The 26,983-nt window shown below is 42.4% G+C and overlaps 2 protein-coding genes across 3 annotated transcripts; one reads left to right on the top strand and one right to left on the bottom strand.

Annotated features, from left to right (window-relative positions):
* Positions 1–4,676: 4,676 nt before the first annotated feature.
* Positions 4,677–7,380, bottom strand: LOC127347001 (uncharacterized). The gene is made up of 2 exons (XM_051373237.2): positions 5,308–7,380; positions 4,677–4,925 (listed from the first exon to the last, which is right to left on the bottom strand). The coding sequence occupies exons 1-2, from the start codon at positions 7,378–7,380 to the stop codon at positions 4,677–4,679; spliced, it is 2,322 nt and encodes a 773-aa protein (XP_051229197.2).
* A 1,514-nt stretch (positions 7,381–8,894) lies between these two features.
* On the top strand, positions 8,895–17,328 carry LOC127293307 (multicopper oxidase LPR1 homolog 1). Of its 2 annotated transcripts, XM_051322888.2 has the most exons (5): positions 8,895–8,940; positions 9,404–9,633; positions 9,716–11,176; positions 11,335–11,536; positions 17,225–17,328. In XM_051322888.2, exons 2-4 carry the CDS (start codon positions 9,409–9,411, stop codon positions 11,386–11,388), a joined length of 1,740 nt encoding a protein of 579 aa, XP_051178848.2. In that variant the 5' UTR covers positions 8,895–8,940; positions 9,404–9,408; the 3' UTR covers positions 11,389–11,536; positions 17,225–17,328. The 2 variants fall into 2 exon arrangements, with proteins under 2 accessions (XP_051178848.2, XP_071674794.1); XM_071818693.1 differs by lacking the exon at positions 8,895–8,940 and having other exon boundaries at positions 9,262–9,633.
* Positions 17,329–26,983: the final 9,655 nt, after the last annotated feature.

Raw genomic sequence — 26,983 nt, 5'->3', positions numbered from 1 at the left:
TTGCTCAGTTTCTTAGTTATCCTTTCAATGGTGCTCTGCTCACCGTCTCCATCATCCTAACCGCACAGATAAGGATGTGGTTTATGATCTCTACACAAAGTCTGGAGCTGTTGGCACTATTACTGGTCTACTTCATACACACGATCATCTCCTTCGCTTTTTTCATCCACCATTGCAAAGTGGTGATGCTATTCGTGGTGCACTAGTTGACCTTCTTCGTCTAGCTTGTGAGTGTGCACATGATGGTGATGAGACTAGAGATTTCACTATTAATGTGATGGACTATATCTTTCATGCGATGTTTGATGCCATGGTATCCCGTACTTCTCTTCCATACGCACCATACATACAACTTCTTATTAATGACACTATTCTGGCTGAGGATTTGAGTATGTATCCTTATATGGACCATAAGGTCAAGAAGGCACTGTGAAGAGGAAGCCAGCGGCCCCTACTGCCCCTACTACTAGTTCGTTTATGGGAGATGCCCGTTCTAGTGGCACCGCCCACGGTCGTTCGATTGCTTCTCCTTTCATTCATAGGGAGGTGAAGAAGCTGAACTGGTTCCAGAGGAATATTCTTTGCATGAACATTGAGATCCACAAGGAGAACTTTCATGCCAGTCGTGAGCACACAACCATCCAACACACTCAGGCGGTAGTTCTTCATAAGCTTAGTCGTGAGAAAGGTTCTCCTCCTCAGCCTCCTGTCCACCCTACCTAAAGCAGTTGGCACTCCTCTCAGGTTCATTGGTCCAAGATTGAGCAGAGTCTTATGAGGAGCAGCATCTCTCGCACCTCTCCACCAGCCGCAGAGGACAATGAGTCTGAGACGGGCTCGGAGTGATTCCCTTGGGGCGTGTTGCATCACTCTTTTCCCTTTTTGGCGTTTTGATGCCAAAGGGGGAGAATTCGTTCTATTTAGGGATTCTCCAGAATTTGCATGGGTGAGCACAAGCATATGAGTTTACCACACTTTGAGAGCTTGTGATCCTTTCATTTGTTGAACATTTGTGTTTCATTATATTGGTTATGTTGAACTATTTTATGGGCTTGTAGTATGGTTTTTGAGACATGGATTTTGGTATTCTATATTCTATATGTTGAGACTATGGATTTCGGTATTCTATATTCTATATGTTGATACTATGAATTATTATATGGTACGTGACTTATGGAATTCGGCATTCTATATCACCATATTGGTATGATCTCTATCTCAATGTCTCAACTATATGTGACTATGTCTCATATTGTTGTTCATGTTGCCTAGCTTATGTTTCGAGGCATCTCATACCTATGTGTGGTGCATTTGTATTCAAATGCAAATTACTTATATGCACATATGTAGGGGGAGTGCCTCTATCTGTTGTCAACATGTTGGTTCATACTAGTGATTTTATTGCAAATTCGTATGTTGTCATCAAACACCAAAAATGGGGAGATGGAAAGAACATCTCTCCAACTTTATGGTTTTGTGTGTTTGATGACAACATGTGTGATACATTGATGTGCGTTGAAATGGTGAGTTAATCTTTGATCGAATTCTGGGTTGAAATGGTGCAGAGTTAATCTTTGATCGAATTCATGTTGAAAAGCAAGAAAGAGAAAGGAGCAAATTTGCCCCAGGCCGGATAATCCGGGGCTGGATATTTGCAAATATCCGACCCCTAAGAATCAACTAAGGACTTAAGGTCCGGGGCTACTTGATGTGGGCCGGATATTGGTCATTTGCATCTGATTGAAACTAAGATGCTAATCTTATAGTGTTGTCTTGGCACACCCCTTCTTGTGAGTTGATGTTGTTGCCTTGATGTCCATTAGTGCCTTGATTTTCAATAAGATGGTTCTCTATGTTCCCTCTAATTAATTTAGTGAATTCAGGTGTTCTTTCTAGAATCCCTTTTGTTGAGCTCAAACAACAAATTGCCCCACCATTATGGTGAAGGTGAATATTTTAACCTCACAACACTCTCTCTTTGTATTGGTTTGTTTTGTAGGTATGATGCATAAAAGAAGATATGCATATTAGTTTAGGTTTTAGTTTGTAGGTTCCATTTTCTTGTAATTTTATTTTACTATTCCAAGATTTGTAATAAACCTTGCAATATCTATTCTTGGAATAAATGTGATTCTTTCATACTTGTATTATTTTCCTTGTTTATATTGAGTTTGAGTTCAGTTTGAATCTAAGATCCAACTCCATTTTCAGTTCAAATTTTATAAGTGTGTTAACATCTTTTCCATGTATTCCCTCATTTAAAAACCTTCATAAAGTTCATTTCAAGATTAACAACACTCCCTTAATGATTAGATGCCCAAATCATCAGGAATGGAATGTGATCTAAATCACTTTGTGGTTTAAATAAAAGTAAAAAAATCCCCATAATTTTAATTGCATGAAATGGAAATGCATATATTCTAAAAATCTGGCCCTTTCGTGTCCTATAATCCCAAGATGTTACAATATACGTGAAAACTAGCTAATCAGAGGAGCCATTCGCAAAAAGGGATGATCCATGTCCACATAACCCCACTCCCACTTACATGCGGATCCAGAAATCACCACATCAGCCCGTACCACGGCCGACTGTTCTACATGACAGTCGATGAGACAACTCATCGTAATTCAAAGATCAGTGACCGTATCAAAAAAGTGTGGAGTTTGAGTACAATGGGTGGATTTTACTTGAAGTGGAATACAGATTTGTTGATACCGTCTCATTTTCAGTGTTGGTCAAAGTTTTGAATTTAAGGTGCTTGAGATCTTGAACTAGCACAAGTGTTTGTGGAGGAAGAAACCTCTGGAGAGATCTTATCTGTTTGACTCTTGACTAAGTATCTTGTAATATTGCCACTGAAAATAGTATCTGGTCCGGTAGCAACTTGTTCAGTGTACTATACTGCTGCATTACATAGTGAAATACATTAACCATTAATTGTTGCTATTATATATGGAGTAAACTATGTTACAACTCCAGCCCATCTGGAGGTGTTCCAGCATGAAACTGCTTTTCAAATCACTGGGATGACCTACCCAATCATTGTTTTCTTTACACAGCCCAAAATTATTTTCTCTCCAGCTAAGCGTCAACACGTGAGCAGATATATGCTGCTGCACACAATCTCCACAGACCAGTCAAACAGTAATTAGAGTTAAGTCCATTTTAAACCTTGAACTTATGGAAGAAAGCTAACTCAGACCCCAAACTTTTAATCCCGGTAATCAGCACACTGATCTTTGCAATCCCAGTCTAAATCGAACCTGACTATTATTAGAGAGGGGATTAGCTGACGTGGCATGTTAACTACTCCGGATGGGTGGTTGACTCAGACTTGCGTGGGGGTTGGTTCGCACAGTCGATTGGGGAAATAAAAGATTCATGGTCGCGGTCCTCACGGAGAAGAGCTGGCGGCGAAGGTGAATTAGGAGCAGCCGGCGACCGAATCGACGATGCTGTGGTCGTCGGAAGCTTCTTCCTTTCCCGCCGGCGGACATGAAGGCCGGAGAGCTCTGCAATCGACGGCGCGAGCGCAGTATCGAGAGGATCCGCCGCTGAAATGTGCCGCTGCAGTCCGGCGAGGAAGGCGCCGCGCTGGATCTCCAGTAGTCTTTGCAATCCTGGGAGAAGATACGCGTGCGTGGATGGCATGGTTAGTATGATTTGACCCACCTCTCAATTATCTCAGTGCTTTTGTTCTAGTCTATTTCTTCTGACTTTTTTTGCGAAATTTTGAACAGCACGATGGATGTGGTTATGTTGTTCTCTGCTCACGACTTTTCTGCGGGATTTCGTGGGTGATTTACAAGACGTGTACATGTTGTCCTGAAGGAAGATCACATTCCAGTGAAGAACAGAGAGCAAGATTTGAGAGCAGAGAGCAAGATTCCAGTGAAGAGCATTGAAGAGAAGAATGCAGAAATTCCAGGAAATCCCGCATTCCAGTGAAGAAATGAAGAACAGAGAGCATTGAAGGAAGATCACATTCCAGTGAAGAGCATTGAAGGAAGATCACATTCCAGGAAGATCACATTCCAGTGAAGAACAGAGAGCAAGATTTGAAGAACAGAGAGCAAGATTCCAGTGAAGAGCATTGAAGAGAAGAATGCAGAAATTCCAGCTACGTACTGAGGCTAGATTTGAGAGCAGAGAATGAACTGATGTCAGATTTAGTAGCTACAAAGGGTAGATTTGAGAGCAGGGAATGAAATTGCAGCTACTGAGGCTAGATTTGAGAGCAAGCTATTATTATCTTTGTGTCAGGTTTACTAGCATCAAAGTGGATAAAAAATTGATGTATGCGAGATGAATTGCTGGCAATTTGTATCAAGTATGTACTATGGAGGATGATGGTACAAATATATGCAATATATACTGTCATTTGGTTGCATTTGATGTCAAATATTATGGTTGCATTTTACTGATGTATGCCAGATGAATTGCTGACTATTTGTTGAAATGAAGGTGCAGAGGTGCAAATAAATGGTTGCATTTGCTGTCAAATATCAGTGCCAAATAAATGGTCACCAGGCCGAAATTTTCATAGATTTAAATATGAAAACATAAATATCCTTGCAATTTCATAACAATGAAATCCTAACTGTTTGCAACCTTGATCATGGCAAGCATATACTTCATTACATGATCACCAAAAGAACAAAAATGACAGAGAAACTTAGTAGTTGCCACTGCATGTAAAATAGGAGTAGGTAGGGATCGAAGATGCAACTCTCTTCCTCGCTCTTTTTGCTCCAGTACTTGCAGATCCTTCAACTTGTGCAGTTTTCCTGGGAGGTTTAAATTTAGTCGCAGGTGCAGTTCTTGAAAGTACTGCAACAGGTGATGTTCTTGGACCAGGTGGAGCAGGTGTTGTTCTTGGAGCTACTGCAGCAGGTGCAGCTGGTACCGTAGGACTTTGAACTTGCTTCAAATATGCAGAGAAATGAATCACTAAAATGAGCATTATGCAGGGAAATAAAACAACTACAATGAGCATTATCAGATCACTATAATTGACAGATTCCAACTATGACCACTATAATTGACAGAAAATAACTATGATCGCTATAAGTGACATATATCAACTAGGAAATATATAATTGACAGAAAACAACTGTGATCACTATAATTGACAGAAAATAAATATGATCACTATAATTGACATATATCAACTATGAAATATATAATTGACAAAAAACAGGTTTGACCACTATAATTGACATAAAATAATTATGATCTCTATAATCAACTTCTATCAACTATGAAATATATTATTGAAAAAAATTAGCTATGATCACTATAATCACCTCAGATGTGTTCCCTTTCTTGGCAAGGTGTGCATACTTCTTCTTGCCTCTATTTGGATTGTTCTTGCACGATGACATATTGTGTCCAGAAATGCCACATAATGAACAGACAATAGTAGTTCCATGTTTGCTCATTTTCTTTGTTTTAGGCTTCTCTTGCTCTTCTCTCTTCCTATCATTTTTCTTAGGCCTCCCTGGCATTCTCACATAACCTGGAGCTTGAGGCCTAGGATTTTCACTGATTGGCCACATTTCCTCACCTTCCACGGGTTGTAGACAGTGGTCATATATTTTTTTGAAGACTTCCACTTCATAACAAGGAGCAATAAAATCTTCCACGACTTTGCCACATTTGTATATAGCAGTAATGGCATGGGCACAAGGAATCCCTGATAATTGAAAGTATCCACACGAGCAGGTTCTTTTGTCAAGGCTCACTGTGTACTGCCTTCTCCTCCCTGTGAGCAGCTTCACTTCAAAGCCATCTTTGCCATTCCATAACACCTCCATAAATTGTGTCCTTGCTATACTTGACTTCAACTTCTTAAATATGGCTGGGCATATTTTTGAATTGAACTTATCGCCTTTGGCCCTTTGTTCTTGAATTCTAGCAAAGACCTTCTTCCTTATCTTCTCTTGCATGGAAATTATTGGATAGAATCTTGCTTCAACAATTGCATGATTAAATGATTCACACATGTTGTTGTCAACTGACTCACAAAATGACCCCACTGGAAAAAATGACCTTGCCCAATGCACAGGCTCTGTTCTCATAATATCTGTGGCACCCTCAGGTGTTTCTTGTGCTAGTTTGGCCTTGTAATAATTAAAATCTTGCCTGTTTGCAGCTTTGGCAACTGCCCAAAACTTTTTTTGCCATTCATGTGCTCTGTGCTTTTTCCTCCAGTTTGCATAAATGTGCCTAGCACACATCCTGTGTTCTGCAGCTGGAAGGTAATCTTTCATGGCTTTGATTAGGCCCTTCTGTTGATCAGATATGAACACCCAACCCTGTCCATTTTTGTTAATGTCCAAATCTTTGATGAGAAGGCCAACAAACCAGGCCCAAGTTTCATTGGTTTCCTGCTCAACAACTGCCCATGCCACAGGGTACATCTGGTTGTTTGCATCCCTGCCAATGGCACACAATAATTCACCCTTTACTGCACCTTTGAAAAAACATCCATCTAGTCCAATCACTTTCCTGCAACCAGCCTTGAAACCTTGTTTTAATGCATTGAAGCAAACGTAGAAGCTCTGGAAAATATTTTGATGTATATTTGTTGGGTCCAAGCACACTGCCACTGTGCTACCAGGGTTGCTCCTAAGTAATTCCAACTGGTAGTCAAATACTCTAGTGTATTCATTTTTCATTCCACTCATTAGTCTATCCATCACTAGTTTCTTGGCGTGTTTGCACTTTGAAGTTGACACATCCGCAAACATATCATGTAGAACAGTTGATTTCATACTCTCTATTTTCCACATGGGATTTGCCAAAATGAAGTGTTCATATCTTTGGGCAATGACTTTGGCAGTGACAAGCCTGTTGTCTCTATTCTGTGCACATCTATGTTCATCTTCATATGTAATAACCTGGAACCTGCTGCATCTTGATGTTTTTGCTGCATAAAAGAGCCAAGGACAACCTGGCCAACCACACTTGGCCCTAACCCTGTCCACTTCTGATTTAAGGAACACAATGCTCCTCTTTGTAGCTATCCCATACCTCCTCAAAGCTTTGCACACCTGATTCTTGCTTTTGAAAACCATCTCTAATGTGAAGTGAGGTATTTCAGATTCAGTGTTAAACCTTGCATATTTGCTTTTCTTCCTAACTATATGTCCATCTGATTCCTCATCATAACTGTAATCTTCATCAGATGATTCAAAGTGCCAGTCCTTCTCCTCATCTCCAATTTGTTCTTCCATATTAGCAATCAGATCTACTGGAACTGGAGCATTTGAGTTGATCCAACTCTTTGAATCCCTCATCCTCTTATTGAATTTCCTTGCATGTTTTCTGAGCTCAACCACTTCTGAATCTTCTCCACTATCTTCACTATGTGGCATGTACTCTGTGTCATCCTCTGAATCTGAACTGTATGCCCTTTCATCATTATCAGTAATAGTAACCACTGGCATATCAGTGTTAGTACCTAGTATTTGCTCTTTACTTCCGCTCGCAGATGGATGCTTCAGAGGGCTGCTAATCACCTGTGTAATCACACCATTGTCATTTGGAACAAACATCTCAATCATTTCATCAGATTTAGTAGGTTCAGCGGTAATTATTTCGTCGGGTTCATCATCACTCATATTGAGACACGAATCTTCAAAATCACTGCCACTACTGCTTTCAGCATTGTCCTCTTCTCCGTGATACTCAACAAACACATTTGCCACTCCTCCAACACATATATAATCTGCCATTTTCATACAAACTGTGTCGTCATGCAGAAAAACCAAACCATCCGCAAGTTCAGTCCCTGGAATTTGGAAATACAGTTTCATCGATTCCTTCAGTTCTACATGATCTTTAAGAAATCCTCTGATCTCCTGCAGCGAGAGCTTGTCCCTCTCAATCTCTGAAATAGCCTCATCCCCACCCACATAGTCGAGTTGAGGACCAATGCGGATGAACTCGCCACCAAAAAGGAATCTCACATTCAGTATCTTTGAAGGGTCCATGATTGGACAGAAAGATCCTACACTGGAAAGAGGTAACACGTAAATATGCTAGTCCAAGCCGTATAGATGAAGAAATCTCATAGAAATCCCCTAAAAATCTCACTTTCCCTATGCAAAAAACCACAATTCTGCCGCTAATAACCCTAACCCTAATGGTGTTAAAATCAAAAAAACTTGCAGACGGGAGATGATTAGCACGTCGGAGACATTACCTGGTCTGTTGTTATTTGTCGCGTCGTCACGATCATCAGCGGTGGCAGCGATCAATCGATCGTCGCCATTGCCGTCGCGGGAGCGCAGATCACCAGGAGCTCCTCTCCTCAGAAACTACAGAATGGCTGGGCTGAAAAGAATGGGCCGGCCCAAAGTAAACAGCTCGCCTCGATCTGGCCTTCCAGCCATGCCTCGTCCATGTCTGGAATCCCTGTTTGGCAAGGAACCAAAGGTTCAGCTTAGACTGGGATTGGAAAGATTAGTGTGCTGATTACCGGGATTAATAGTTTGGGGTCTGATTTAGCTTTCTTCCATAAGTTCAAGGTTTAAAATGGACTTAACTCCAGTAATTAAACCCAGTCAGCATGTGCCTTCTTCCTCACATATATACTCTACTGATTTGTTTTATAGTACTTGCTTAGCTTAGTCGTTTTGATTTAATCGCACGGCAAGCATTTAGCTCGTTCACACTTGTAAAACAAGTAAATAAGCAGCACTCGCCTGGATATAGCCAAGCGACGCCGGCTGGCCCTCTCTTGCTTAATTAACTTGTCACGCCATCGATCGATCTAAGTGTATCTTGTCTGATTTCGCATGATCTGCTAGCCAACCTGGCTGCAAAATTTGGTTGCGCTTATTGCTTATATATAGAGAGAGGGGCCATGTAAGTGATGCATGCCAAACCAGCAAAGGAGTACTTTAATTCAATTTCCAACAATCGTCTCACGGGTTTGTACTATCGTTTCATTTATTTCCTCATACATGCATATATTCTCTTGAAGTCCCGCCTCAAGCAGTGGAGTACACACGATATCAACACCATAGCTTTTAGCAAAGATGTCCATTCTCCATTGTCGTCGTTCCATGATCAAAACTAGCAGCCAAAAGAAAAGAGATTTGTTATATGCACATGAATGCATGATACAATTCTAGTGGAAGCTCCACATCAGCATATATACATGCATATAGACAGTACTGCATATAGATGCTCGATCTTCAACACCAGCTATAGCTAGTGCTCATCACATTATCTGTTTCTTGCATCTTGACACGGACAGCACTTCCACGATTGAATGTATTGCACATTTGCACGCTTAAGTTGTTTTTGACGAATGTGTTGCAACAATTGGGAATATATTGCACGCAATCTACCAGCACTCATCGATGCTTCTGCCTCGTCGGCTTGTTGCAGAGAAAATGCCCGGCAAAGCGGAGCTCGCCGTCCTGCTTCTGTTCGCCGCCCTCGCGTCCGGGACTAGGCCGCCGCCGCCGGTGTCGGAGGACACGCTCGAGAAGGTGGCCGGCTCGCTGGAGATGTACGTCGACAGGCTCCCGCAGATGCCGAAGATACACGGCTACTCCATGGAACACGGCCGCCCCACGCCGGTGCACCTCGCCATCGGGATGTACCAGAAAAAATGGGTTCGTTTCACTACATTATTGTTATCTTTTGTGCCTGTATGATGTGATTGCTAAATTGCAAGTTCTCTCTCCTTGCGTGCAGAAATTCCATCGTGACCTGCCGGCGACCACCGTGTTCGCGTTCGGCACGTCGGCGGAGAGCGCCACTTTCCCGGGGCCAACCATCGAGGCTCTTCAGGGGGTCCCGCTGTGGGTGACGTGGGAGAACCACCTGCCCGAGCACCACATCCTCCCGTGGGACCCCACCGTGCCTGTCGCCATCCCCAGGCACGGCGGCGTCCCGACCGTCGTGCACCTCCACGGCGGCATCCACCCGCCGCAGTCCGATGGGAGCGCCTTCGCCTGGTTCACATCCGGCTTCCGCGAGAGGGGCCCCAAGTGGACGACGCCGACGTACGCGTACCCGAACGTCCAGTCCCCCGGCGTTCTGTGGTACCACGACCACGCGCTTGGCCTCACCCGCGCCAACCTCCTCGCCGGCCTCCTCGGCGCCTACGTCATCCGCAACCCGGCGGTGGAGGCGCCGCTCGGTCTCCCTTGCGGCGACGAGTTCGACCGGGTGCTCGTGCTCGCCGATCGCAGCTTCTACGCGGACGGCTCGCTCTACATGAACTTCACCGGCAATAACCCGGACATCCACCCGCAGTGGCAGCCTGAGTACTTCGGCGATGCCATCACCGTCAACGGCAAGGCGTGGCCGTTCCTCTGCGTCGCGCGCCGCCGCTACCGCTTCCGGGTCATCAACACCAGCAACGCGCGCTACTTCAACCTCTCTCTGACCAACGGCATCCCCTTCCACGTCGTCGGCTCCGACACCAGCTACCTGCCCCGGCCGGTCACCGCCACCCACATCCTCATCGGTGTGTCCGAGACGTTTGACTTCGTCATCGACTTCTCCGACCAGTCCATGCCTCCCGAGGTGGAGTTGGTCAACACGGCGCCGTACCCGTACCCCGACGGCGACGCTCCGGGCCGCCTCTCCGGCAAGGTGATGAAGTTCGTCGTGGATCCGGCGAAGACGAGGGACTACTCCAGGGTGCCGGCGAGGCTGCTGGAGTACGTGAAGGTCGCCGAGGAAGAGGCGGCGCGGAAGAGGTACATCGTGCTGTACGAGTACGACGACGACGCGACGGGCAACCCGACGCACCTGTACATCAACGGGAAGCGGCTGGAGGACCCGGCGACGGAGACGCCGCGCGCGGGCACGACGGAGGTGTGGGAGGTGATCAACCTCACGCCGGACAATCACCCGCTCCACCTCCACCTGGCCACGTTCCAGGCGGTGCGCGTCCGGGCGCTCGTTGGGCTGGACGAGTTCCAGGGCTGCATGGTCAGGCTCAACGACGCGGTCAGGTGCAACGTCAGTGGGCACGCCGTGGGCGACGCGGTGGCCGTGCTGGAGCACGAGAGGACGTGGAAGAACGTGGTGAAGATGGCGCCGGGCTACGTGACGACGATCGTCGTCAAGTTCTTGATGGTGGACACCGGCGAGGCTTACCCATTCGACGCCACGGCCGAGCCCGGCTACGTCTACCACTGCCACGTACGTATATACTTGTGCTTTCGCATCACTTCGGCCGATCGATGAGCTTGTTGAGCACCGATCATTTACATTTTTTTTTTACTTATGACAAAAACAAAACTGACTTTTTTTTACCTTCCCAGTACTAATTTCTGACATTGCTGTTTGATTACTCGCAGATTCTGGATCATGAGGACAACGCCATGATTCGCCCACTAAAGCTCATCAGATGATAAGTATGGAGTATATATACTTTCACAAGTGCATGTGAACACTTCGACAGCTTCACATAAAACAGTTTAATTCCAGTTTAGGTTTCTTTAAAGGTTGAAGCATTCTTTCATATTGTGTATCAAATATGTATTTGTTTTACTAATTAAGGTTTGCGTGAAATAGTAAAAGGCTGGAAGGTGCTTTACCAACCAACCAACCAGCAAGGTTCTAAGTTTTTCCCCTAGCGAAATAACTAGGGTTTCTCTTTCCTCTGGCGGCGCCCCGGTGATCCCAGAGTTTCGTGGTTATCGACCGTGGTTCCGCTGATCGGATCGTCGTTCTCGCTGCTGTGCTACGGCCGTAGGGTATGGCTTCGTCGGAGAAACCTGCGGAGAGGAAGGAAGACGAAGGGCCTGGGAAATCGGGGAAGCCTGAAGATGAAGGGGAATCCAGTGGATCGTCGGGCAGAAAGAAGGAAGAGGTCGAGGATCTGCTCGGAAGGCTGCATCTCCAGGAAGATGAGATCGAAGATTTTGTGTGGGAAGAAGAAGCAGACGAACCAGATTTCAAAGCAAAGTGGCTGGCGATAGCTCGAGTTCATACATCAAAAATAGGGTTTAGCCAGAGTGCACTATTTGCTGACATGAGATCGTCATGGAATCCGGCGAAGGAGGTATCCTGGAGGAGAGTAGATGCAAATCTGTTCACTATACAATTCCATTGTCTAGCAGATTGGAACAAAGCCATGCATCAAGGTCCATGGCTCTTTAGGGACCAGGCACTAATCATTGAGGAATATGATGGATTTACCAATCCGAGAGCAGTAAAACTTGATAGAATAGGGGTGTGGGCGCAAGTCCATTCACTGCCTGACAATTATCTGAAGGCTCCGATTATAAAAGGGATGTGCCGCAATGTGGGAGAAGTGACAGAGGTTCAAATCAAATTGCCATCGGGTTTTGTCGGCAGTTTTGTCCGTATAAAGGTGAAGCTAGATGTGAACAAAAAGATAAGTAGGTTTGCCTCAGTAACAAGGGATGGTAAGAAAGAATTCTTTCAGTTGAAGTATGAAAAGATGCCTGTTTTCTGTGGTTGTTGTGGCATGATCGGTCACTGGTATGAGGAGTGTGGCACGGGGGAACATGAAATATCAAAACTCGAATGGGGTGATTTCATTCTTGCGGATGGTGGTAGAGGTAGGGGTCGTGGCAGAAACTCTGGTCGTGGCCGAGGTGGAGGAGGTAGAGATGGTGGACCCTGGGGTCGTGGTATGGGAAGAGGCTCGAACCCGTTTGCAAAGGATGGGAATTTGGGAGATGAAAATGTTCCATCAGACATGGAGTATGAAGGGCATGTGTTGCACAACCCGTTCATTAGAAAAAGAATAGCTGAAAACTCTGCAAGAGAGGTAGGAGCAGCGGCAATTACAGTGGGTGATCCTACAGCTGGAGTTGGAGTGTTGGCTATGGTAGGACAGTTTGAGGGAGGAGGGATAAGTGATGTTGGCAACATTACTCCCCAGAAGAATATGAACAAAAAGAAGGTTCGACCGAATGAAGATGATGAAACACCTGCAGCAAATGAGAATTTATTGGCGGCGCCCCTCGAGGGTGACCGCCAGGAGCAATGAAAATACTAGGTCTTAACTGCCATGGCCTAGGAGGGGCTGCGGCAGTTATTGCGCTTGCGAATCTTCAAAAGCGCAGAGGTGCGGATGTTCTTTTTCTTTCTGAAACTCACTTAGATACTTGGCCAGCAGAGTGTTTACGTAGGAAGTTAAATATGGATCATAAAATCGTTGTTACAAGTGACGGTAGGAGTGGTGGTCTCCTGTTACTTTGGAAGAAGGAGATTACGGTTGGTCTTCGGTACAAAATGGAAAATTATATTGATGTTACTATAGGCAGTGGTCCGGATAATATTTGGCGTTTTACAGGTTTATATGGAGAGCCAAAATGGCAGGATAAATACAAGACATGGCAGCATTTACGTGATTTGCATGCTCAGAGCACCATGCCTTGGGTTGTGATGGGGGACTTGAATGAAATTCTTTATCCCTTTGAGAAAGAGGGAGGCAACCCTAGACCAATCAAGTTTATGCAAGCTTTTAGAGATGCACTTACAGACTGCAATCTCCATGATCTCGGTTATATTGGAGACAAATTCACTTGGCATAGGGGTAAAATCCGAGAGAGGCTTGATCGGGTTCTGGTTAATGAGGCTTGGAAAAATAAGTTTACAGGAGCTAGTGTAGAGAATTTGCCGTATAGCCGATCAGATCATCGGCCTTTACTCTTGGCTTTGGAGGAGCAGATTACTCAGGATACATATGGGCCGAGGATTCTGAGATTTGAAGCTAGATGGCTGAAGGAAGACCGATTTAAGGAAGTAGTAGAAGGGGCATGGGAATCAACCCAACATTTGAATGGCATGGATCTAGCGGGAAGACTGGCTCGTGTCCATGATCAGTTGCATAGGTGGGATCGTACTGTTCTTAAAAGTACCAGCAAACGTATAAAATCAGCACAACGCGAGCTTGAAACTGTGGCGAGGGGCGCCCTTACTGATGAAAACGTTTCCCGCCAGAAGGAGTTAGCGATTGAAATTGAAAAACTGTTGATTCAGGAAGAGATTCACTGGGCCCAGCGAAGCCGAGTTAACTGGCTCCAATTCGGGGACAAAAATACATCATACTTCCACAATTTTGCAAAGGAACGCAGGCAGAGAAATAAAGTAAAGAGGTTGAAGGATGAGAATGGAATTTGGAGGGAAGGGACGGCATATCTTAATCCTATGATATCTGATTATTTTTCAGGGTTATTCTCTACTGAAGTATATGATACTGACCCATCACTTTTACAGAAAGTTGTTCCCCGGGTGACAGCTGCTATGAATGACACTCTCCTCCGACCATACACAGCTGAGGATGTACGGAAGGCTTTATTCTCTATTGGGGATATGAAAGCTCCTGGCACAGATGGTTTACATGCAATATTTTTCAAAAAATGTTGGCATATATTGGGTGAAGCTTTGACACAGGAGGTGCTACAGGCTATAAATGATAAGGTAGTACCTGAAGGTTGGAATGATACGGTTATTGTGCTGATTCCAAAAGTTGAAAATCCAGAATCAATTTCCCAATACAGACCAATCAGCCTATGCAATGTTCTCTATAAGGTAATTTCCAAGATGATTGCTTTTCGTGTTAAGCATATTTTAGATGAGGTTATTTCACCAGTTCAAAGTGCCTTTGTTCCTGGAAGAATGATCACAGATAATATTCTTGTGGCCTATGAAAGTTTACATACTATGAAGAATAAGAAAAAAGGAAAGGTTGGATACTGTGCTGTGAAATTGGATATGCATAAGGCCTATGATCGAGTAGAGTGGATTTTCCTCGAAAGAATGTTACTTCAATTGGGTTTTCATTCAGAGGTGGTCGAGCTGCTAATGTCATGTGTGAAATCTGTGAAGTACAAAGTAAGATATAATGATCAAGAAACAGAAGGTTTTATTCCAACCAGGGGCTTAAGGCAGGGGGATCCTCTTTCTCCCTACCTCTTTCTGATTTGTGCGGAGGGTTTATCAAGTTTACTGGCTCATCAAGAGGAGGTTCGTGGTATTGAAGGGGTTAAGGTGTGCAGAAATGCACCATCAGTGTCACATCTTTTATTTGCTGATGATTCCTTGATCCTTATGAAGGCAAACATAGTTAATGCAACCTCGTTGAGACAAGTTCTTGATCAATATTGTGCAAACTCAGGGCAATTGGTGAGTGATGGAAAATGTAGCATTTATTTTAGCCCCAATGTTGATGTTCAACTTAAGGCTGATATATGTACCGAGCTGAATATTTTGACAGAGGCGTTATCTGATAGATATTTGGGACTGCCTGCTATGGTGGGGGTGGACAAGAGTGATAACTTCATGTATCTGCTGGAAAGAGTGATTTCCCGGTTAAATGGGTGGAAGGAGAAAACAATGTCGATGGGTGCAAAAGAAATTTTACTGAAAGCTGTAATTCAATCTATTTCAGTTTTTGCGATGGGGGTTTTCAAGATACCCAAAAATATTTGCAAGTCTATTACAGATGCTATGGCAGCCTTCTGGTGGGGTGATACGGATGATCATAAGAAAATGCATTGGAGAGCATGGTGGAGAATGTGTATCCCAAAAATTGATGGAGGGATGGGTTTCCGAGATCTTCATTCTTTCAATTTGGCAATGTTGGCAAAACAAGTATGGAGACTCCTGAACAATCCAACCAGTCTTTGTGCGTCGATACTACAAGCTAAATATTATCCAGATGGTAATCTGTTGGCTGCGGGTCCTAAGAAAGGATCTTCTTTTACCTGGCAGAGCATTGTTTGTGGGATACAGACTTTCAAAAGAGGGCATATCTGGCGAGTGGGGAATGGCAGAAGAATAAATATATGGAGAGATCATTGGGTCCCTGGGAGTGTGACACGCAAGATTGAAACTGCCCGTGGAAATTGTCTTCTACGAACAGTTGATGATCTAATTGATCCAGTTTCAGGTCTTTGGGATGAACAATTACTAAGTGAAATTTTCAACCCGCTGGATGTCAGAAGAATTTTACAGATTCCTATCAGCCAAGAGCTAAGAGAGGATTTTGTGGCATGGCATAAGACTAGCAATTTTTGTTTCTCGGTACGTTCGGCATATTACTCGGAATGGGAACATCAATTCGGCATTAAAATCAGAAGCAATACGGGTCAAAGTTCATCGTCAAGTAATCCAGTATGGGGAATTGTTTGGAAACTACAGGTTCCATCCAAAGTCAGAATCTTCATATGGCGAGCTTTGCATGGTTTGATCCCTGGTATGTCTATTTTAGCTAATCGTCATATAAAAGTGCCAGCCCAATGTCCGATATGTAAGTCGGGAGCTGAGGATATCCTGCACCTTATATTCACATGTAAACGAGCAATCGAAGTCTGGGCAGCATTAGGCTTGAAGGAGTTTATCATGCAATGGTCAAAAATTAATAAATCTGGGAGTGTAGTTCTGGAAGAGATTCTACGATCAGACTTAGTACATACTCCTGTTCTTGGTGCTCTGAGCTTGAAGGAGACAGTGGCGGTGGCAGCCTGGTATATTTGGTGGCAGCGCCGAGAAGGGGTGAAGGGGGAAAGAATAGCTTCAGCTATTAGCTCTGCGTTTTCTATAAAAGCTCTAACAATGAACTTCTCTTTAGCAGATCAGAGAGCAACTCCGAAGGTTATAACGTGGAGTAAACCTCTGGCTCACCAGTATAAACTTAACATAGACGCCTGCTTCTTTCCTAATGGATCGGGTGCAACGGCAGCTGTGATCAGGAACTCTCACGGTGAGGCCATAGGGGGCGGGACCTGGCCATTGGCGAATATTATGAGCCCAGCCTCGGCTGAGGCAATGGCTATGAAGAATGGCATGATGTTACTGGAGAATATTGGATGTTCCCCTGTAGTTGTAGAATCAGATAGTTTGGACTTAATTACAGCATGCAACGGAGAAATTGAGTTATGGAGCCCTTATTCAGCTATTCTGGCAGATTGTTTTCAAATTGCGCGAAGAATTGGAAGAATCTCATTTCAGCATTGTCCCAGAGAAGCAAACAAGACGGCGCATAATCAAGCTAGATTGAGTTTTGAGTCTAATAGTTTTTCTATTTGGGATAGTGATCCACCCTCATCTGTTTTGACAGATGTGCTAAATGATGTAACTGTACTGAATTTGTGAAGCAGCAAGTACCAGACGCACTCTTTTCCTTACCAGGGTACCGAAGGGGACTGGAAGGTTTTTAATGAGGCGGCTTGCTTGCTTAATATATTGGTTATTTCAAAAAAAAAAAAGGTTTGCGTGAAATATATTAATAGTGTAACTAGCATGATGGCCCTTGCAAATGCAAGGTTATCACTTATGTACTTACGAAGACTTAAGTATTTCCATTTATATTATTTAATATGTTTTTCTCCTATTCATCTCTTTTTTTTGCAAAAGAAATGATGCTTTAGACATCCATACACTTCGCAAATGTATTATTTTTGCCTCTCTTTTGGGATGTATTAATATATCATTATGTTTCTAAGAAAAATGTGAAACATGAAACAATGCAAAAAAAAGGTAACTCGCATTGAGATTCTAACTTACATATATAATTCGATCCATTTTTCATAGACAAATAATAATTTTAGAAACCAATGATCAGCACGGTCTCAAGTTTTTGGTTTTAGAAATTTTATATGTTGTCTATAGTAGTATTAATTGTCTATAAAGCTTAGAATTGTAGAGTAATTTTCTATTTGCTTTTCCTAATAGTTCCCAAAGATATATTATAGCATAGGCGTGTATGCGGTGAAAACTAACATTTTGAAGTCATGCTACCGTGAGCTTATCATTTATAGTCCAACTAATTATTAACATCCACACATAGAAGTATTTCTTGTGTGAGGTGAAAGGACACATATGTAGGCTACATTTTATGATACGGGCTTAACAAATACGAAATAAAACTAGCCTTTAGTTTATCAACCACAAAACCTATATACACCAACGACTTATGCTAAGCAATACAAACAACTATGTGATAGCAATATATATAAAATTAAACATAAATGCTATCACAAAGTAAAGTGCATAAGTAAAGAGTTCGGTTAAAAGAATAACCGAGTGGAGGCGGAGACAATGATGTATCCCGAAGGTCACTTAAGCTAGTCTCCATTGGAGCAGTGTGGAAGCACAAAGCTCTTCCAAGGCGCTCTTGCACAATGCAAGATGCCACACTCCACTAGGGGACCCTTGAGGGTGGTCACCAAACATGTACAATTGATACGTCTCAAACGTATCTATATTTTTTGATGCTCCATGCTTGTTTTACACCAATTCATATATGTTTTGCTCATACTTCGTTGCATTTTTATACATTTTCTGGCACTAACCTATTAACAAGATGCCATAGTGTCAGTTTCCTGTTTTCTGTTGTTTTTGTATTTCAAAAAAGTTGTACAGGAAATATTCTCGGAATTAGACGAAACAAAAGACAAAGTCAATATTTTATCATAACGAAGACATAGTCCAGAGGGGAGTCGGAGAGGGGCAGCAGGGCGGCCACACCTACCCTAGGCGCGGCCTGGCCCTGGCCCGCGCCTAGGGGTGGTGTGGGCCCCCAGGCGGTCACCGACCTCGCCTCCTCCGCCTATTTATTCACGATCTCGGGAAAACCCTGGATACCCGAGCCTCCACCATGAAAAGTTCCATCGCGACCGCCATTGCAGAACCCATCTCGGGGGATTCTGAAGCTCTTTCCGGCACCCTGTCGAAGGAGGAAATCATCGCCGGAGGCATCTACATCACCATGCCCGCCTTCAAAGTGATGCATGAGTAGTTCATCCCTGGACTATATGGGTCCATAGCAGTAGCTAGATGGTTGTCTTCTCCAATTTGTGCTTCATGTATAGATCTTGTGAGCTGCCCTACATGATCAAGATCATCCTTATGTAATCCTACATGTTGTGTTTGCTGGGATCCGATGAATATTGTATACTATGTTGAGGTTGATTATATATTCATATCATATGTTATTTGTGATCTTGCACGCTCTTCGTTGCTAGTAGATACTCTTGCCAAGTAGATGTTTGTGACTCCAAGAGGGGGTATTTATGCTCGATAGTAGGTTCATGCCTCTAGCAATCTGGGAGAGTGACAGTAACTTCTAAGATTGTAGATGTGTTGTTGCTAGTAGGGAGAAAACAACAATGTTTTATCCAAGGGTAATTCTATTGTTTACTTTACATACATTGCTTAATGCGATAATCCGTTGCTTGCAACTTAATATTGAAAGGGGTTCGGACAATAACCGAAAGGTGGATTATTAGTCAAAGACGCAGTTGGATTACAGTCTATGTATTATGTTGTAATGCCCAAACGAATCTCATAGTAATCATCTTGTCATGTATGATCGATATTCTGTCAATTGCCCAGCTGTAATTTGTTCACCCAACATGCTATTTATCTTTATGGAGAGACACCTCTAGTGAACTGTGGACCCCGGTCCTTTTCTTTACACTGATAAATTCATCTAGTGCAGTATTGTTCTGTTTACTTACTGTAATTCATGTTCTATTTAATTACTGCAAATATCTCTTTCCACTCGATACGTCTAATCCTTTGTGTTCAGCAAACCAGTGAGATTGACAACCTCACTGCAAGTTGGGGCAAAGTACTTTGGTTGTGTTGTGTGCAGGTTCCACGTTGTTGCTGACGCCGGTAGTGCGTCCTGCCACTAGTTAGCTAGCAACACCTTCAGAAGTCACACATTTCTCATGCTGGTCGATTAAACCTTGGTTTCGTACTGAGTGAAAACTTGTTGATGTGCTCATCACACCTTCCTCTTGGGGTTTCCCAACCACTTCCACAACAACCGCCACAAAGATTGTATGGCGTCATCACCTGAGCACCATCAACAATCTCCATAACTTCTTGAAGCCAACATATGGTTCAAGTATTGTCTATGGATAAATTCTATAAGTAAGCCAATGAAAAGATTAGTCCCGAGAGATTGTCATTAATTATCAAAACCACATATGGGGTCTCCATGTACTTTTATAAGGTCAATGTGATGATCTGTTAATTACGATTTATATAGATACTAGTTGAATGCCCGTGCGATACTACGGGCTCTTATGTTTTTTGTAGCACAATTAAACATGTACACAATGCACACACGCAAAAAAATGTTAAACACAATGCATGGAATATTCCAACATTTGAAATGTAACACCATCCAACGGACAAAATATGTTGATCTTGACTATTCCTTCTATCATTCCCTCTCCTTCCCCACCAGTCTCTCCCCCTTCCTCCCTCTTTATCTTCTCTAGGCTTGACCTCTTTCGCCATTGTCAAACTCCAACAATGCCGCCATTGTATTCAATCATCACCCCACTAAACAAAGTGGCACTCACCATTGCGTTGTTGTTTTCCCAACCTCCCCACTTTTTGCCAACAGATTCGTTCCCATATCCCACAACTTAGGAGAGATTGAACAATCATTCGGCCTTGAAGTTCTAAAATACGAAGCAAGATTCCAAAATAATAATATTAGAAGGTTCAGAAGTCCCAAAGGAGGATATATTCCCTGTCCTTTTTATTTTCTTAATCATAAATTTCAGATCATAAGAAGCCACCTATCTCCGGATTAAACTATAACTGTCAAAAACTAATGTAGCACAAGAAACAAAGAGAATAAGAATTATCCCATAACTTAGGAGAGATTGCAACAATCATCATCCTAGTTTCGACAAGATTAATCCCGCCTCGAAGTTCTAATATATCAATCATGAGCCCAGAGTTGTTCAGCTAATATGACACCTCTTATCTTGGGAGTAAACTAACCCACAAAAATAATGCATCACACACAATAAGGAGAATAATAATGTGATCTTTTCTGAAGAATTTTCAAGAAAGGACTTTTTAGGGCCCTTGATATATATATATATATATATATATATATATATATATATATATATATAGAAAGCGAACAAGTACAGATGGGAAACCCATTTTCAATTAACTGAAATTTGAAATACATTAGATTAGAGATATGAAAGCACGAGAAGTAACAAAACAGAAGACATCCTAAAAATAGCAGTGTCTCATGTACCCTCAAGATAGCTAATAAAGTCATGGTTCAGTTTTTGTTCTTTCAAATAGGAATTTCAAGAATCAATTTATTCCACTGAAATTCAATCAAGATTATGTTAAAGTTTGAAGAACACACTGAATAGTAAAGAAGTTCTTACTTGACAGTTTGCTCACTTAACATATGATATCCTGAACACCTATTGTTTTTTTGAGTAGAATAAGGTTTACATCCTCCTAGGAGGTGAATTACATGATTTGGAAAAAACATCAGTGCACATCCCAGGTGGATGGCAGTACTATTCGTAGCCCTTTCGCACCAGCCTGTGCCCATGAGTTGACCTCTTCTTTGATCTCGGGGAGCAGGAATGAGATAGACGGCTGGGCACCCTAAAAAATGCAGCATGTGCTTCCATGTCATCCAAGGGATAAGAAGAGTAGCAGAGGCAAGGCCCTTGCGAAGCGGCTTGGGAGTGTCCAGTTTTTCTCGACGCCACCAATCCATGATGGAGGGCTGCTGAAGTCATTCTCAACCATGCAAGGACCTCATGCCGAACCTGCCGAGTAAAGGGACACTCCTGTTGGAGATATGCCCAAGAGGCAATAATAAAATGGTTATTATAATATCTTTGAGTTTATGATAATGTTTACATACCATGCTATAATTGTATTAACCGAAACATTGATACATGTGTGTTATGTGAACAACAAGGAGTCCCTAGTAAGCCTCTTGTATAACTAGCTTGTTGATTAATAGATGATCATCGTTTCATGATCATGAACATTGGATGTTATTAATAACAAGGTTATGTCATTATATGAATGATATAATGGACACAACCAATTAAGCGTAGCATAAGATCACGTCATTAAGTTATTTGCTATAAGCTTTCGATACATAGTTACCTAGTCCTTATGACCATGAGATCATGTAAATCACTTATACCGGAAAGGTACTTTGATTACATCAAACGCCACTGCGTAAATGGGTGGTTATAAAGGTGGGATTAAGTATCCGGAAAGTATGAGTTGAGGCATATGGATCAACAGTGGGATTTGTCCATCCCGATGACAGATAGATATACTCTGGGCCCTCTCGGTGGAATGTCGTCTAATAGCTTGCAAGCATATAAATGGTTCATAAGAGACCACATACCACGGTACGAGTAAAGAGTACTTGTCATGAGACGAGGTTGAACGAGGTATAGAGATACCGATGATCAAACCTCGGACAAGTAAAATATCGCGTGACAAAGGGAATTGGTATCGTATGTGAATGGTTCATTCGATCACTAAAGTCATCGTTGAATATGTGGGAGCCATTATGGATCTCCAGATCCCGCTATTGGTTATTGGTCGGAGAGAAGTCTCAACCATGTCTACATAGTTCGTGAACCGTAGGGTGACACACTTAAGGTTTGATGTCGTTTAAGTAGATATGGAATATGGAATGGAGTTCGAAGTTTTGTTCGGAGTCTCGGATGGGATCCAGGACATCACGAGGAGTTCCGGAATGGTCCAGAGAATAAGATTCATATATAGGAAGTCACTTTCCAAGTTTGGAAATGATCCGGTGAATTTATGGAAGGTGGTTTCTAGAATTATCCGGAAATAAATCACTATGGAAGGAGGAGTCCCGGAGGGACTCCACAAACCCTAACCAGCCAACCAAGTGGGAGGGTGGAGTCCATGGTGGACTCCACCTCCTTGGCCGGCCAAGAAAAGGGGGAAGGGGAGAGTCCCTGTCCCTCTAGGTTTCGTCCATAAGGCAGTTTTTCTGTTGGGGTCTTATTCGAAGACTTTGGGCAAACCCTTGGGGTTCCACCTATATAATGAGGAGGAGAGGGAGGGGGCAGCCCATGGCTTGGCCGCACCACCCCTGCCCCCTTGAGGCCGGCGCCCATAGCCCCCTCTCCCCAAACCCTAGCCTCCCTCCTCCACATACAAACTCCCGCAACGCATAGGCGAAGCCCTGCCGGAGTTCTCCACCACCACCGCCACCACGCCGTCGTGCTGCCGGGATTCCGAGGAGGATCTACTACTTCCGCTGCCCGCTGGAATGGGGAGAAGGACGTCGTCATCAACACCGAACGTGTGACCGAGTACGGAGGTGCTGCCCGATTGTGGCACCGTGATCAAGATCTTCTACGCGCTTTTGCAAGCGGCAAGTGATCGTCTACCGCAGCAATAAGAGCCTACTCTTATAGGCTTTGGAAATCTTCAAGGGTTAGTCTCGTTCATCCCTCGTTGCTCCCATCTTCTAGATTGCATCTTGGCTTGGATTGCGTTCTCGCGGTAGGAAATTTTTTGTTTTCTATGCAACGAATCCCTACAGTGGTATCAGAGCCGTGTCTATACATAGATGGTTGCACGAGTAGAACACAATGGTTTTGTGGGCGTTGATGCTCTTGTTGTCTTTAGTTTGAGTACTTTGCATCTTTGTGGCATAGTGGGATGAAGCGGCTCGGACTAACTTTACATGACCGCTTTCATGAGACTTGTTCCTCGTTCGACATGCAACTTGTATTGCATAAGAGGCTTTGCGGGTGTCTGTCTCTCCTACTATAGTGAAGATTCAATTTACTCTTCTATTGACAACACTAGTATCACCGTTGTGGTTCATGTTCGTAGGTAGATTAGATCTTACTCGAAAACCCTAAACCACGTAAAATATGCAAACCAAATTAGAGACGTCTAACTTGTTTTTGCAGGGTTTGGTGATGTGATATGGCCATAATGTGATGATGAATATGTATGAGATGATCATTATTGTATTGTGGCAACCGGCAGGAGCCTTATGGTTGTCTTTAAATTTCATGTTGAGTAGTATTTCAAAGTAGTTGTAATAGTTGCTACATGAGGTGAACAACCATGAAGACGGCGCCATGGACCTTGACGCTACGCCGACGATGATGGAGATCATGCCCGTTGATGATGGAGATCATGTCCGTGCTTTGGAGATGAAGATCGAAGGCACAAAGACAAAAGGGCCATATCATATCACATATGAATTGCATGTGATGTTAATCCTTTATGCATCTTATTTTGCTTAGAACGCGACGGTAGCATTATAAGATGATCCCTCACATTAATATCAAGATAATAAAGTGTTCTCCCCTCGTATGCACCGTTGTACAGTTAAATCGTTTGAAGCATCTCGTGATGATCGGATGTGATAGACTCAACGTTCACATACAACGGGTGTAAGCCATGTTGCACACGCGGAATACTTGGGTTTGCTTGACGAGCCTAGCATGTACAGACATGGCCTCGGGACAACGGAAACCGAAAGGTTGAACACGAGTCATATGGATGATATGATCAACATGTTGATGTTCACCATTGAAGCTACATCATCTCACGTGATGATCGGTTTTGGTGTAGTGGATTTGGATCGTGTACCACTTAACAACTATGAGGGATGTTGTATTAAGTGGGAGTTCATTAGTAATTAGATTAAAACATGAACTAATTATCATTAACATAGTCTGAGTAGTATTTTGAATTAATTTTGTAGTATTGGCATCCGTTTTCTACCATGCGCTAGTCTTATAATTGAGATAGAAATACTGTTAATATCTGATAAGAAACTTTACGGACTTGTACCGTATTGTTAAAGAATCAAGAAATGATTAAGTCCTATTGCAAACTTTTAGTAAACCTCACATTGTTGATTCATAGAACTATGGTTTCAATTAGTACCTAAAGTTATCTTGTCTCCGTGAAACTTGAAGTTCAAATCTGTTTGAAAAGTAAGGAGCTGAAAATTTAGTTTTCAAAAATAATCAAGGTATGAGATATATGTGATATCTAAGACCTTATTGCAAGATGATAGAATATAATTTGGTGAGACTACATAAACTCATAAGTTTTATGGGAATGTACGAAGGTTGAAGACGCAAGGCGTCCCAATCCTCCAACTATTGGGGCACTAACAATATTCGCATATCCATGAAGTTATCATCCTTAGTATGCACCGTTGCTAAGACTCGTTGTATCGAAGCATCACGTGATGATCGGGTGTTATAGATTCTACGTGTGCATACAACGGGTGCAAGCCAGATTTGCATATGCGAATACTAAGGTTAAAACTTTACGAGCCTAGCATGTACAGACATGGTCTCAGAAAGTCATCATGATACAATGGATAAAATTATGAGTGAAATTGTTCATCATATTACAAGGTTACTAATAGTGAAATCCGGAACACTTGACATATGATGATCAACTTCAAAGTAAGAACCTCAAGGTTATTGGTATTTGACCAACAAACCGAGAAGTTATTGAAGTTGATGTGTTTTTCTGAATAATGAGGAAAGCTAAAAGAGAAACTACAAAAGATTATTGGCAGAAAGAAAGAAAAGACTAGAATGTCTAGCTCAGGTGTATATAAATGATATACATGTTATGGTTGTATTCCTAGTTAGGTCACACAATAAAATTCTTGGGTATTAGTACTATATTGGTTGGTATGAAGTGTCATACAAAACAACGCAATACAAGAATACAATGGCCTAAGTGACTGACAAGGAATATGATAGGAATGCACGTCTGGAACAAAATAAAGTGTTATTATGTTCGTCGTTAGCATTCTATCTAGACCTTAGAATTTATAATAAAGAACTTAATAATTGTTATTTTGCTCTGGTCAAATGAAAACAAAGAGTTGTTCAAATTATGACATTACTCCATGTACGATGGATAAGTTATTATAAATCTTAATGGTGAAACACACATACATAACACTGACGCTAAAATGCCATAAGGCAAATGATTTGAATTCCACGTATTTGTGGAACCGCCATTTAGGTCATGTTAGAAAGAAATGCATGAAGGAACTCCATGCAAATGGATTTTTGGAGTCATTTGATTTGTTGAATCGTTTGGCGCTTGCAAAATCTTTTCTAAAAAGTAATGACTGAAATATCGTTCATAGGTCGAGAGTTGAACGGGCAACTAACTTAGTGAAAACATACATAATGATATATGTGGTTCACTGGGCGTAGTTGTGTGCGGGAGATTCTTCTACTTCATGAAAACTTTCAACAATGAATTGAGTATATATGTGGATATATTCAATAAGGAAGAAGTTTGAAACATTTGAATGGATTCAAATAAATTTCAGCATGAAGTGGAAATCATCGTAATAGAAAAGTCAAATATCTATGATTGAATCATGGTGGAAATATTTGAATTACGAGTTTTTAGCGAACATCTAAGAGAGTTATGAAATTGTTCTACAACTCACGTTTCTTGGAGTATCATAGTGATGATGAAGTATCCAAGAGATGTATCCAAACCTTGTTGGATCAATGATGAGATAAAATATTAATGCCATTATATTTTTGTGGATTATGCTTTACTGACTACCATTTTTTACACTAAATAGAGCATCATCATGATCCGTTGAAATGACACCATACGAGTTATGGCATGGGTATGAAACCTGATAGTCTTTTCTTAAACTTTGGTATGCAAGTTTACAACCAAAATCGAATAAATGTCTTTATTGGTTATCCCAGAGATTTGATTGGGAATTCTTCCCACGAGACAAAAACAAAAGTGTTTGTCAATGTTTTTTATTTCCGAGGAATTGTTTCTAGCGAAATATTTGAGTGGGAGGACAATAGAACTTGATAAGGTTTATGAACCTGAGCATAATGATCAGAGTAGCGCAACATCGGAATTGGTTCCGGAAGCGGCCACGACAATCATGGCTCCCATGACTACAAAGTGTTTTAGCCATGGAGATTGAAGTACATATTGAACCTTGTAGGTATGGTTTACTTTGTGATCAAATAAATGATTTGTGGACAAAGGATTGATTTTGAACAATGATAAACCAGCTACAAACAAAGAAGTTATGATGGGCCCTGACTCCGTTAAAAATGGCCATGCGCCATGAAATCCATGATAGATGAATACTTTTTTGAAAGTAAATGGATCTATGAAATAGATGGACTTGGATGAAGT

Source organism: Lolium perenne, chromosome 4, assembly GCF_019359855.2.
Source record: "Lolium perenne isolate Kyuss_39 chromosome 4, Kyuss_2.0, whole genome shotgun sequence".
In the NCBI taxonomy this organism is placed as follows: domain Eukaryota; kingdom Viridiplantae; phylum Streptophyta; class Magnoliopsida; order Poales; family Poaceae; genus Lolium; species Lolium perenne.
The sequence above is the reverse complement of the archived record's forward strand: the minus strand, read 5'-3'. Positions and strand labels throughout refer to the sequence as shown.

Bases quoted from the DNA above. Each gene is read 5' to 3' on its own strand.
- LOC127347001 (XM_051373237.2), bottom strand. From the start codon at position 7,380: ATGCCACATAGTGAAGATAGTGGAGAAGATTCAGAAGTGGTTGAGCTC. The intron at 4,926-5,307 runs GTGATTATAGTG...GCATATTTGAAG, and splicing joins AGAAAGGGAACACATCTGAG to CAAGTTCAAAGTCCTACGGT.
- LOC127293307 (XM_071818693.1), top strand. From the start codon at position 9,376: ATGCTTCTGCCTCGTCGGCTTGTTGCAGAGAAAATGCCCGGCAAAGCG. The intron at 9,634-9,715 runs GTTCGTTTCACT...CCTTGCGTGCAG, and splicing joins GGATGTACCAGAAAAAATGG to AAATTCCATCGTGACCTGCC. The intron at 11,177-11,334 runs GTACGTATATAC...GATTACTCGCAG, and splicing joins GCTACGTCTACCACTGCCAC to ATTCTGGATCATGAGGACAA.